The following is a 14,887-nucleotide window of genomic DNA, read 5'->3' on the forward strand; positions in this document are numbered from 1 at the left end:
GGAAAAAAACAGGACCTTTTTGTAGGAAATTTAATGCAGGTAAATTTTGTAGCGGGATACGTTTTCACTGGAGGCCATGGTTTTCGAGTTATTTAAAAAATGCGTTTGGAGGTCGCTTTTGAACGTTTATCTTGAATAATTCGAGAATTATGGCATCTAGTGAAAACGTCTCACAATACAAAATTTAACTACATTACATTTCCTACAAAAAGGTCCTGCTCATTTTTTTCTGTAGGGCTTAGAGTTTGTACGTAGCGAACGAGTGAGTGAGAGAGAGAGAGAGAGAGAGAATGAAAATCTAGCGCATGGCGTGTTAAGGCGTTGTGGGTTGCATAAAACCGATAGGCAGGGGCAGCTGAATCACCCTGTGTAAGACGGTGACATTTGGAGGCTATTCTGCAGCACCCTGGAGAATTTTCATTTTCAGAGATGGTGACCAAAGGTGTACTCGTGATTATTAGTATAGACTATGAGACAGCCGCTGCCGGGGCTACGTACCGAGGCTGTTGTCGCTGCTGGCGGGCAGGTAGTCGCGCGCGCCGGGGGCCGTGTGCCCGCGCAGGGCGTCGATCTCCGGGCGGAGCGCGAGGCGGCGGCGCAGGAACTCCTGGTAGGAGATGCGGCCCTGGTCGTCGGCGCCCAGCTCGCGCATCAGCTCCTCCAGCGAGTCCTCCAGGTTCAGCTCGCGGCACACCGTCAGCAGGTCCTGGCTGCGAGCACACAACACATGCACAAGCTGTCAACTGCGTGGCCCTGTTAATGACGAGGGAAGCACAGTTGAGCTGTGGTAAAATTTGCTGTTTTGAAGAGCGCGCCGCAGCGCGTAGTGTAAAGCAGTCGCCTTCCGTTTCTGGCGGTGGCGCCGCTGTGGCAATCGTAGCTTTGGTGTCTCCCTCTGGTGGGAAAGGGGAAAAGTTGCCTGTTCACGTGCATTTAAGGGGCGCTATGAGCTCGGGAGTCGGTCAGTTTGAGTCGGTGCAGTCTGAGGTCAGTCTGTCAGTCGCGGAGAGTCTGGTCAGTCACTCGTCACCGGTTGCTGGTCTGTCTCTCGTTCGTATTTGTACGGCAGTCAGTGTCCGTTTGTCGTCCGAAGCGCTAGTATGTGATAGGCCGCCAGTCTGCTCGAGTTGGCTCAGGCAATGGTCCTTGGCGGTTGGATCGATCGGTTGGTCGGTCGCGCACTGGGACACAAGATGCCTTGTCCGTCTTGAGCGTCGGCGCATGTGAGGTCGATACGGCAGTCCAGTGGGCCGCGCCGTGTAGCGAGGGGTAGTGGCTTCGAGGCCGACACGAGAGCAACAGGAGCCAACCCACGACGTCGGACGGGCCGGTGCGAGCGGCGACGCCGTGAGATGGGAGATCGGCGCGCCTTCCTGCGTCCGTTGAAGCGGTTGGCAGCGGACGGGTCGGGAGAGGGTTTTGGGGGTGCTGCGCCAGGTCTTCTCCTGAAATCTCAATTTATTAGAAGTTACGTGATTGGTGATATGTTGTTTCATTTACTTGTTAAATTCTACTTGTTTTCTTGGTGAGGTCACCAGCCGCTTTGTTTTGCGGTCGTCCCACCAGTCTTCTCCGTTTGCCCACCCGTGGGAAGGTGGTATTTATGAATTGGGGGGTCTGTTTTTCCCTCGTGTAGTAGGGGCGGGTTAGAGCAACCTGCGGTTCGGGTTGTTCGGTAATCTCCCTATCAATCTGCCGTACGTTAATAGCTGCCTCTGTGATGTTTGTCGGATTCGGCGTGTTAACGAATTTATTGCTTGACGTGTAACGGCCTAATTCCTGAAATATGTTTTTATCTTGCCTGTCATCTTGAGAGGCGGTATATCTGTGCTGTAGAGCATGTTTGGCTAACCTTGTATAATTTTATATAAGATTCCATTTTATAGGCTTTTTTTAAATGGTCATTTTAGTATGAAAAGTTTCCACCCTTCCACCGTAACACTTTTCTTAGAAGTTAAAATCAAGTTGCACCTTCGGTGGCAAGTTAATCTTTTAATTTTAGTGTTTTGTACAATTTCCATCCCTCTTACGGGGTGCATAGTTTATGTGTTTGTGTGAGTTATCAAAATTTTTAGTTTAAAGTAATCTGGTGTGTTGCAGATTTGCACCACTGTAGTCTTTCAGAGGTCCTTGTGAGCGGTCGTGACTACGGCCATGTTAAAAGGGAGCGGCAAGGTTCTCAGCCCGAAAGCCCGTACTATCAACAAAAAAAAAGTTGTTTCTGCCTCTAAATAAATTGTAACTTGATATTTAGAGGGTGCTTTCTGATTATAATTTTAAATCTGTTTAAAAAAAAGGGCTTTTAGGAATAGAAATTTCCATTTATTGAAAAAAAAATTGTTTCATCAGTTACCAATTGGCAACTACTTCCACGCTCACATAGTGTGATTAAATGTGTTAATATTCTGGATGAATCGCTAGTAAATAAAGTAAATTCTTTAAGAAAAGATTTTTGAAAGTAAATCCACGGTTCAATAGTCCTGGCGGATCACCGATTTTGCTACTCTCTCGCACGATTGTGTTACATTGTTCAACGTAAATAATGCAGTTCCACTACGATGGGCTTCTCTAGCGTATTCGAGAAATCTAAGTACAAAGTTTTCCGAGCCTGCTGAATACTATACGACTGGCAGCAGCCTAGCAGCAAAGCTGGCGCAACGGGCAAAGCAAAGCTCCACCTTCTGGCCATGATGGGTCAATAGAGGCGAATGGACCGTCCTGTCATCTTCAGTCGATGGCGTCATTTTTATGCGGTACGGAGGGGCACGGGCTTAGCACACCGCTCTCCCGGTCGTTGTCGGCTTTGAAGATCTCAATTGGCCTCACGAGACTGAGTGCGCCCTGTTACAATGAAAAATCCCTGGCAATAGAATCCGGATCCTCCGCTAAGCAGTGAGACACGTTGACTACGAAGCTATGCAAGAGGACGACCGGTGAGGCAGCAGACCAGAAATCCGCCCGAGCTGTGTCCCACAACCGACGCCTTTTTTTAATTGTGTTGCTAATCTTGTATCGCTACAATGACTCGCCTTTCTTCCTAAAGCAACAATAACAATGACAACCGATAAGATACAGTCATAGTGAGGCATCGTGATGAAATCAACATTTATCTATCGACAAATTCATGTGCGTGTTGAAGATACAGTGTACATAACTCAAAGCTGGTCCTCCCCGCTACGACTCGAATGTGTCAATAAATACACGCAATTTCGTTATAATTCCATAATATACCTCAAGTGTAATTCCCCACGCATGTACCACTACGATTACCATTATTATTGATCTTCAGTTTCAAAGAAATATGTTTCGTTGTAACGATACAAGTGTATGATGTACGATAAGAAAAAGAATGACGTGACTCGAAACCAGTTCGGGCAGACTTCCAGATGGCCGCCTTAGCAGGTTGCCCTAAGGCTGCTGCTGCTGGCGCTCTCGTATGGTGTTCAATAGATTAGGAAAACTGTTAACCTCGATTTCTCGAAAACGTTCCACAAACGAACTGTTGCAGAGCAGCATCTGTGTCGTGTGCACTACAATCAAGCGAAAGTTTAGCAAAATCGGTGACCCGCTGGGTGTACGCTTTTCTTGTGAGGTCCGTCAAGAACTGTATTGTACATTTCTTAATAATTTTATTTGGCTTACTTATGATGTGGAATGGTTCTCAGATATTTAGACAAACAGTGCATTTTAATTTTAAACATAATACACGATGCCTATCACGAAAGTAACACTTCTCAGGTAAAATAAAATACTAGCATTGTCGAAACAAATGTATTACAGCAATTTTAAGCCCAACCCCTTGAATTATTTATCTACATAATCAGCATTTGGACTTAATCATTAATTATATTCTCTCAATGAGTTGTCAAATTCTCCCCGCTCAACGTTATGCCGCGAGAGACTGCTGCCAACCCGTGACAGCCTCCTGACGTTCCCCGTCAGAGTCTAAGCGTTGTGAGCCAAGTGTCCATGAAATCTGCGGATTGTCGTGCTACAGACGAAAAATGTTTTCTATACACCATTTGGTGGCTGACTATAGACAGAAGGACGACCAGTTCTTTCGTCATCAAGAGCATTCCCCCCTCTAACTTGAAAACGAACGACACCATGATTACTAAACCCTCTGAATCATCACATACAGCGGTGGTATCGCGTACACAACGGTATAAATGGGCAGTGCACTAGTGAAGCTGTTATTTGTACTCTGGTGATTCACGTGATTCCGACGTGATTATGGACGCACGACGGGAATCAATAGACTTTGAATGCGGAATTGTAGTTGGAGCTAGACACGTGATCATTCAGTTTCGGAAATCGTTGAGGAGTCCGAGATCAACAGTCTCAAGAGCGTGCCGAGAATACCAAATTTCAGGCTTACCATGGAGAAGACAGTGGCCGACGGCTTTCACTTAACGATCGAGAGCAGTGGCGTTTGCGTTGAGTTGTCAATGCTAACAGACAACAAACATGACGTGAAATAACCACAGAAATCAATGTGGGAAGTACGATGAACATATCCGTTGGGACAGTGCGGCAAAATCTGGTGTTAATGGGCTATGGCAGCAGACGACCGACGCGAGTGCCTTTGCGAACAGCACAGCATCGCCTGCAGCGCCCCTCCTGGGCTCGTGACCATATCGGTTGGACCTTAGAAGATTGGAAAACCAAGGTCTAGTCTGATCAGTCCCCATTCCAATCGGTAAGCGCTGATGGTAGAGTTCGAGTGTGGCTTAGACCCCAAGAAGCCATGGTCCCAAGTTGTCAACAAGGCACTGTGCAAGGTAGTGGTGGATCCATAATGGTGTGGGCCGTCTTTATATGGAAAGGAGTTGACTGGAAATGGTTACGTTCGGCTACTTGGAGACCACCGCCAGTCATTTATGGACTTCATGTTCCCAAACAATGACCTCATGTCACTGGGCCACAATTGTTCGCAACTGATTTGAAGAACATTCTGTGCAATTCGAGCGATTGATTTGGGCACCCAGATCTCCCGACATGAAGCCTATCGAACACTTATGCAACATGAACGAGAGGTCAGTTCGTGCACAACATACCGCACCGGCAAGACTTTCGCAATTATGCACGGCTACAGTGACAGCATGGCTTAATAATGTTACATGGGACTTCCAGCGACTTGTTGAATCCGTGCCACGTCGTGCTGCTGCATTACGCCGGCCAAAAGGAGGTCCTGACACGATATAGGAGGTATCTCATGACTTTTGTCACCTCAGTGTATGTCTACTCGAATCCAGAATGTTTCTCTTTACAGAAATGCAAGCACACGCGTCTCCCATTTGTAGCAATGGTCACGAGGTCGGCAACCTACTCCATCTTGGTGAAATTCAGTGTAGCTTCCTCAACAACAATGCTGCGACTAACGCCATAAAGGTAATAAATTTAGTTTTCTTGAGAAAATAACATATTTAAATCAAAAAGGAGATAATGTTCCACAGACATTATTCAAGAAAATATGTAAAAGACGATACAATACATACAGAACCGCATCAGTAGTTTATAAAATACCAGGATAATCAAATTTTTATAAATGGAATAATGAAAACGCATAACACTACTCATTGTCCTACAATTGCGTCATTTCTTACTTAGAAATGAGCTGCACCTAGTAAACCGATAAAGACACAATATAGTGGGCAGTACGTGTCTGATGAACTCTGCAGGAATGATTTTAGTATCATCTACAATTCATTATTGACAGTGCGGCTGGTCCCCGCGGAGGTTCGATTCCTCCCTCGGGCATGGGTGTGTGTGTTTGTCCTTAGGATAATTCAGGTTAAGTAGTGTGTGAGCTCAGGGACTGATGACCTTAGCAGTTAAGTCCCATAAGAAAAGAAAAAAAAAATCATTATTGAACGATAAAGCGTAAAACGTTTTTTGTATAATCTGTCAAGTAAAACGTAGTTTTAAAATCAGAACTAATAAAACTACTTGTTTTTGTACTGGTTCGGAAGAACGGACAGCTCGTAACAGATTTGTTTTCTGAAGAAACAAAGAAATAACTAAAGAAGGGTTCTGCTTAGGCTTTACGCCGGTATCGTCTCTGATGCTACCCGCACGACACATATGGTTGGCGGGCTGCTTCGAAATGGAGATCCGGTCGACATCCTTCAACAAAAGGCCTCCTCCTACACACAGCAGAGCGTTGTGAGGCGATCAAAACTTTCTCACGTTCTAAACTTACTTTGTGACTGGCATTTTTCTACGATAGATTTAACCAATTGGTGTGTAGTAAATGTTACGGATGCTGCACTGAATAACCGGGCTACAGCAAGCAGGTTCCAATGACTGTAGATTGCAGTACTCGCAGTTATGCAGAGATAAAGAGGCTTCCACAGAACAGATTGCGTAGAGTGCTGCATCAAGTCAGTCTTAGCTCAGACCTACACAACGACAACGAATCTACAGGATTAAAAGAGAAAGTGGTGTTCAAATAAACGCCCAAAGTTTCCCAAAATTGCTAAGCAAGCAAGACATGAATGAAAGTTTATAATTTGCACGTTGTATCCTACACCCATAAAGACTGTCATACATTACGGCAGAAACATTAGCCATCGACGTTCTGCGGTTTGTGGAAAACATCCAAGACATATCTCCATTCTTTCACTGTACGAGAGTAACAATAAAATACTGACACTTCGCACGAAGACGACGTTAATATAAACGAATTTCTGTCCTTTGTGTTTTGATTTATGTTACGCAATAGCGCAAGTCAAACACAGGGTGACTCAGAAGGAAAGGTAGATCCTTTGAGGAGTGATAGTATTGTTCATTCTGAACGAAAAATTTCAGGTTAACATATGCCCTTTTCTTAACCTATTGGACATACAGCTGTTTGAAAAACAAGGGCGTCAGCAGCATGTCCTTCACCAACACTGACATACGAATACAACCAAAGCAACAGTTGGCTTTGTAGTGTTGTCTTTACTGACCATTTCAATGCAGTATTATTGATGATCAACTCATCGGTCCAGTTGTTTTGGATAACCACCTTCACGAAGATATGTATCTTGATTTCCTTCACAGCACGTCAGTGAAACACATCCTGGGTGTTGGATCAGTCGCTGTAGAGTCTTACTCCACACAAGCACAGAGCAGACACAAAGAAGGATCTTCGCCTGCCGCTGTGGCCGAGCGGTTCAGGCGCTTCACTCTGGAACCGAGCTGCTGCTACGGTTGCAGGTTCGAACCCTACCTCGGGCATGGATGTGTGTGATGTCCTTAAGTTAGTTAGGTTTAAGTAGTTCTAAGTTCTAGGGGACTGATGACCACAGATGTTAAGTCCCATAGTGCTCAGAGCCATTTTTCAGATGTTAAGTCCCATAGTGCTGACAGCCATTTGAACCATTTGAAGGATCTTCTCGCTCACATTTTACAAGCGTATGCTCAAGTAAAGAACCGTACGAATGAGCTCAGATCAGCAACACAGAAGCTGCCAAGAAGAGCTGCAAAATTCGTTGCGGTTAGTGGTGAACTTTTTGAACATCTTTTGCGAGGACGTCATAGATTTTTACAATACGAGTTGTATGAAGAGTTAAATATGAGAGAACAATGTGTCACATGGGTGCCGCATCTGTTGAATACTAACAAATACAGAAATATGTCAAGAAAAATCCAACTTATTATGAGTACAGTGTATTGCTATGCACGAGACGTGGATCCACCATTTCATGTCGGAAACGAAACAATGGTAGTGGATGGAAGCCAATGTTCCGGTGTCGTCCTAGTAGACGTCGATTCCATACATCGTAAAGGTTATGAGCCCTGACTTCCGGAAGGTAAAAGACAGTCTCCTAACTAACTACATTTCAAAATCTAATACAACAATAATTATTACTACCACATAATACTTCTCAAGCGACTGAGTGAAAAACCACTGGATGCGAGGCCTGGAATGCAAAAGAAATATTCATTTTTCATCATAACAAGGTGTTTGTCCGCAACTATTATTTGACAATCGGAAAACTAAGGGATACGAAGCTCAAACTGTTGGAACATCCATGTTACTCGCCACAGCATCGACATATGATGGGATGGTCATATCTTTTTGAACTCGGATAAATAGCATATTTCACCAATGACAGCAAGGAATACAATGTATACAGAGAGCCAGTCATTCCCTTGACATAGTACTCGTATCTACTTCGCTAGCACAGACGAAGTGAAAGATGATCTACGCATTACAGGGGTTACATATATTAGATGACCGTACTAATGTACTCGACAGAACGGACGAAAAGTTCCAGATAACTGCAAAATGTCTAAAGCTATGCCCATTTTTACGAATGCTCGCCAGACAAATGCACATAATTATAGACTTATATCGCTGGCGACAATCTGTTTTACAGTTATGGAACTCGTTTACGGTCATGTACGACAGCTTTTTTGAGAAAATTATCTCCCCTTAGAAATTAACATTCTTCCGCAAAAAGTGACCTAGTGTAACTCGTCTAGCTCTGCCCGTTCATGAGATCTACTAGGCAGTATGTAACAGCGTCCAGGATGATACAGTGTTCCTTAACATACGAAAGGCATTCGATACACTTCTCCACTGTCGCTTAGTGAACAAAATACGAGCTTACGAAATACGGACAAGAGTTGTGATTGGATTCAGGACTTCCTACCAGATAGAAATCGACACTACATTTTTAACGAGACGGAATCGTCAAATATAAACGTAACTTCAGCACTAACTCAGCTGAGTGTTATAGGGCAATTACTGTTTATGATGTATGTAAATGATCTGATAAATAAGATAGGAAGAACAGCGAAGTTGTTAGTGACTGATGTTTATATGAATGTTGCAACATCAGAAATGCATGAAGGCCTATAGAAGAGCGACGCCTGGTTCAAGAACAGGCATTCGAAAGATTTGTGCAGTCCGTCCCTCGTCGAATAGCTGCGTTAAGCCGGGCAAAAAGAGGTCCAACACGATATCAGGACATACCGCATGCCTTTTGTCACCTCAGTGTATAATTATATACTTTTGTTATGCTTCGGGAGGAACGGTAAATATTTTAGGAGTCGGTGGTATAGATGAGTATAGGGTAATATCAACAGAACCAGAAAATGGTATAACGGGAATAGGATTCGTTATGAATACGAAGGTACAGCAGAGAGTAGGGTACTGTAAAGATTTCGGGATAGGGTTGTTCTTATCAGAACTGACAGAAAACCAACACCGCCACCGATAGTTCAGATATACATGCCACCGTCGCAAGCCGAAGATGAAGAGATAGAGAAAGTATATGAGGATATTGGAAGGGTAATACAGCACGTAGAGGGAGATGAAAATTTCATATTCATGGGGGACTGGAATACAGTTGTAGGGGAAGGTGTAGAAGAAACGGTTGCAGGAGAATATAGGCTCGGGACAAGGAATGAGAGAGGAGAAAGACTAATTAGGTTCAAATGGCTCTGAACACTATGGGACTTAACATCTAAGGTCATCAGTCCCCTAGAACTTAGAACTACTTAAACCTAAATAACCTAAGGACATCACACATCCATGCCCGAGGCAGGATTCGAAACTGCGACCGTAGCAATCGCGCGGTTACAGACTGAAGCGCCTAGAACGACTAATTAAGTTCTGTAATAAATTTCAGCTAGTAATAGCGAATACTCTGTCGAAGAATCACAAGAGGAGGAGAAATACGTGGAAAAGGCCGGGTGATACGGGAAGATTTCAATTAGATTAAATCATGGCCAGACAGAAATTCCGAAATCAGATACTGGATTGTAAGGCGTACTCAGGAGCAGATGTAGACTCAGATCGCAACGTAGTAGTGATCAAGAGCAAACTGCAGTTTAAGAGATTAGTCAGGAAGTATCAATACACAAGGAAGTGGGATACGGAAGTACTAATGAATGACGAGATACGCTAGAAGATCTCTAAGGCTATAGATACAACAATAAGCAATAGCTCAGTAGTCAGTACAGTTGAAGAGGAATGGACATCTCTAAAAAGGACAATCACAGAAGTTTGAAAGAAAAACATAGATACAAAGAAGGTAACGGAGAAGAAGTCGTGGGTAACAGCGAAATACATCAATTGATCGATGAAACAGTGAAGCACAAAAACGTTCAGCGAAATTCGGGAATACAGAAATACAAGTCGCTGAGAAATGAAATAAATAGGAAGCGCAGGGAAGCTAAGACGAAATGGCTGCATGAAAAATGTGAAGAAATCGAAAAAGAAATGATTGTCGAAAGGTCTGACTCACCACACACGAAATTCAAAGGGTGGTAACATAAAGATTGCAACGGGAATTCCACTGTCAAATGCGGAGGATAGAGCGGATAGGCGGAAAGACAACATTGAAGATCTCTATGAGGGGGAATATTTGTCTGATGTGGTAGAGGAGGAACCACGAGTCCTTTTAGAAGAGATAGGGAATCCAATATTAGAATCAGAATTTAAGAGAGCTTTGGAGAACATGAGATCAAGTAAGGCAGAAGGGATATATAACATTCGATCACAATTTCTAAAATCATTGGGGGAAGTGCCAACAAAACGACTATACACGTTGGTGTGTAGAATGTATGAATCTGGCGACGTACCATCTGACATTCAGACAAATACCATCCACACAATTCCGAAGACTGAAAGAGCTGGCAAGTGCGAGAGGTATCGCACAACCACCTTAACAGCTCATGCATCCAAGTTGCTGACAAGAATAATATACAGAAGAAGGGAAAAAAAATTGAGGATGTGTTGTATGACGATCAGTATGGCTTTAGCAAAGGCAAACGCACCAGAGATGCAATTGTGACGTTGCGCTTGATAATGGAAACAAGACTAAAGAAAAACCAAGACACGTTCACAGGATTTGTTGACCTGGAAAAAGCGTTAGACAATGTAATATGGAGGAAGATGTTCGTAATCCTGAGAAAAATAGCTGTAAGCTATAGGGAGAGACGGGTAATATGTAATATGTACAAGAGCCAAGAGTGAATAACAAGAGTGGACGACCAAGGACAAAGCGTTCGGATTAAAAAAGGGTGTAAGACTGGGATGTAGTCTTTCGCCCCTACCGTTCAATCTCCACATCGAAGAAGCAATGACGGAGATAACAGAAAGGTTCAGGAGTGGAATTGAAATTCAAGGTAAAAGGATATCAATCATACGATTCGCTCATGACATTGCTATCCTGAGTGAAAGTGAAGAAGAATTACATGATCTGCTGAAGGGAATGAACAGTCTAATGAGTACAGAATATGGACTGAGAGTAATCCGAAGAGAGAGGAAAGTAATGAGAAGCAGCAGAAATTATAACAGCGAGAAACTTAACTACAGGATCGATGGTCAGGAAGTAAATGAAGTTAAGGAATTCTGCTACCTAGGCAGCAAAATAATCAATGATAGACGGAGCAAGGTGGAAATCAAAAGGAGACAAGAACTGGCAACAAGGGCATTCCTGGCCAAGAGAAGTCTATTAGTATCCAACATAGATCTTAATTTGAGGAAGAAATTTCTGAGAATGTATGTCCGGAGCACAGGGATTGTATGGTAGCGAAAACTGGAGTGTGGGAAAACTGGAACAGAAGAGAATCGAAGTATTTGAGATGTGGTGCTATAGAAGAATGTTGAAAATTAGGTGGACTGATAAGGTAAGGAAAGAGGATGTGCTGTGAACAATCGGAGAGAAAAGGAGTATGTGGGAAACACTGAGAAGGAGAAAGGACAGGATAATAGCACATCTGTAAAGACATCAAGGAATGACTTCCATGGTATTAGAAGGAGCTGCAGAGGGCAAAAATTGTAGAGCAAGACTGGAATACATCCAGCAGATAACTGAAGACATATTTGCAAATGCTACTCTGAGATAAAGAAGTTGGCACATGAGAGGAATTCGTGGCGGGCCACTTCCAACCAGTCAGAAGACTGATGGCTCAAGCAGATAAAAATGTTGATTAATTCTAATAAAATAATCCATGTAATATGTGTCCCATTCTTATCGGCTACAGAGGTACAGCTGTTACAATGTAACCCAAACACATACTCAACGAAAGGGTTAAGCAGAGGCACGTAATTAAGTTTAAAACCTTTGCCGAGCCATCTTCCGGGGAATGTTAGGTTTAGATCACGTTCTATTCGAGAACGGCAGTGCGCAAGGGCACCGTCAATCTGGAAGAATATATCCACTCTTGCATCCAAAGAAATCTCTTCCAATATCGCTGGAACCTCGTTTTCAAGAAAGCATAGAAAACGGGCGTCTGTAAGATGATACGGTAACACATCAGGTTTCATCAAGTGACTGGTTATCATACCACGTCACATATTTACAGAGAATCGTTATTGGTAACGTGCCTCTATAAAACCAATATTAATGGGATTAATCGGCGATCTGCAATCAGTCAACGACAAAATTCCACTAATCTAGTATCATCTCCTACTCGGAAGACGTTGAATCAGCTTTTAACGATAACGATGGAAGCCATGTATACATAATATCCGCCATATTCTTTTACACTCCTGGAAATTGAAATAAGAACACCGTGAATTCATTGTCCCAGGAAGGGGAAACTTTATTGACACATTCCTGGGGTCAGATACATCACATGATCACACTGACAGAACCACAGGCACATAGACACAGGCAACAGAGCATGCACAATGTCGGCACTAGTACAGTGTATATCCACCTTTCGCAGCAATGCAGACTGCTATTCTCCCATGGAGACGATCGTAGAGATGTTGGATGTAGTCCTGTGGAACGGCTTGCCATGCCATTTCCACCTGACGCCTCAGTTGTACCAGCGTTCGTGCTGGACGTGCAGACCGCGTGAGACGACGCTTCATCCAGTCCCAAACATGCTCAATGGGGGACAGATCCGGAGATCTTGCTGGCCAGGGTAGTTGACTTACACCTTCTAGAGCACGTTGGGTGGCACGGGATACATGAGGACGTGCATTGTCCTGTTGGAACAGCAAGTTCCCTTGCCGGTCTAGGAATGGTAGAACGGTGGGTTCGATGACGGTTTGGATGTACCGTGCACTATTCAGTGTCCCCTCGACGATCACCAGTGGTGTACGGCCAGTGTAGGAGATCGCTCCCCACACCATGATGCCGGGTGTTGGCCCTGTGTGCCTCGGTCGTATGCAGCCCTGATTGTGGCGCTCACCTGCACGGCGCCAAACACGCATACGACCATCACTGGCACCAAGGCAGAAGCGACTCTCATCGCTGAAGACGACACGTCTCCATTCGTCCCTCCATTCACGCCTGTCGCGACACCACTGGAGGCGGGCTGCACGATGTTGGGGCGTGAGCGGAAGACGGCCTAACGGTGTGCGGGACCGTAGCCCAGCTTCATGGAGACGGTTGCGAATGGTCCTCGACGATACCCCAGGAGCAACAGTGTCCCTAATTTGATGGGAAGTGGCGGTGCGGTCCCCTACGGCACTGCGTAGGATCCTACGGTCTTGGCGTGCATCCGTGCGTCGCTGCGGTCCGGTCCCAGGTCGACGGGCACGTGCACCTTCCGCCGACCACTGGCGACAACATCGATGTACTGTTGAGACCTCACGCCCCACGTGTTGAGCAATTCGGCGGTACGTCCACCCGGCCTCCCGCATGCCCACTATACGCCCTCGCTCAAAGTCCGTCAACTGCACATACGGTTCACGTCCACGCTGTCGCGGCATGCTACCAGTGTTAAAGACTGCGATGGAGCTCCGTATGCCACGGCAAACTGGCTGACACTGACGGCGGCGGTGCACAAATGCTGCGCAGCTAGCGCCATTCGACGGCCAACACCGCGGTTCCTGGTGTGTCCGCTGTGCCGTGCGTGTGATCATTACTTGTACAGCCCTTTCGCAGTGTCCGGAGCAAGTATGGTGGGTCTGACACACCGGTGTCAATGTGTTCTTTTTTCCATTTCCAGGAGTGTATGTGGAACATCACGACTGGTCGACATTCTGCTTGCGCTTTTTGAATGACTCCGTTATGCCAGCAGAATAATGTCTTCTGCTTCATCCACACTCTGTTCATTTGCACGTTCAGATGAAACATGGCTCGTGGTCGCAGCACCAGTCTCACGCAGTTTAGAGAAAATAAGAGCTAACACGCTTGCATCTGGCACTCGGTGGTTAGTAAATCTTCTATTGTATTCGCTAGAAGCAACAGCAGCTTTTCCGTTACAAAACACGTACATAAATGCCATACTGGCATACTCAGAATTTCTAAATACGCGCGGCATGGTTAACCGGTACTGTAGAATTGGTCAATGTTTCCCAATCACAATCATATTTGAAAAAATTTAGTTATGTAAACTCTAGCACAATGTCACAACTTGAACTTTAAAACAAAAATGATAATCGATAAATAAACACATTGCAACTTTTATCAACACGCGAAATGAAATTTATCTAAAAAATGGACAGCGTTGATGCGGAATGTTTTATTCGAATTTGTCGCTAAGTCGGTACTAAACCCGTCCGAATTGGGGATGAGTGTCAAGGCGCCGCTGCCAGGATGGAGCGGTACGCCGGTCCGGGATTGAATCCGTCAGGCAGGTTAACGATGAGCCCAGCCTGAGAGCCGAATGCACCAACGTCGATTAAAAGTTACCACAGTTAAATCGGTATTTACTCCTTGTAAACGCAAAATTCGACTGTATCAACCTTGATTAAAGTTAAACGACGGAGTTGATCACGATTAAAGTTGACCAAGGTCGGTTTATTTTGAAGTGATCGCGTTTAGAATAAACACGTACCGTATTAAGATGGCGGCGTGTTTTGATGTTTTAGATAGCATAGAACATGGAACATGTTATATCTTGAACAAATAAATCGTCGCCGTAGCTGTATTGGCGTATTTGTGAAAAGAGGAAACCCTTCCCAAAATTACAGGACAGACATTTGAAG

The 14,887-nt window shown here is 44.6% G+C and overlaps 1 protein-coding gene across 2 annotated transcripts in view; it reads right to left on the reverse strand.

Moving 5' to 3' along the window:
* Positions 1-14,887, reverse strand: part of LOC124712492 (colorectal mutant cancer protein) — a 613,504-nt gene that overhangs the window by 434,452 nt on the left and 164,165 nt on the right. For both annotated transcript variants that reach the window (XM_047242790.1, XM_047242798.1), the window contains exon 2: positions 499-710. In XM_047242790.1, coding sequence (XP_047098746.1) covers positions 499-710 — 212 coding nt within the window. The remainder of the gene's footprint in view (positions 1-498; positions 711-14,887) is intronic.

Source organism: Schistocerca piceifrons, chromosome 1 (assembly GCF_021461385.2).
Source record: "Schistocerca piceifrons isolate TAMUIC-IGC-003096 chromosome 1, iqSchPice1.1, whole genome shotgun sequence".
Classification (NCBI taxonomy): domain Eukaryota; kingdom Metazoa; phylum Arthropoda; class Insecta; order Orthoptera; family Acrididae; genus Schistocerca; species Schistocerca piceifrons.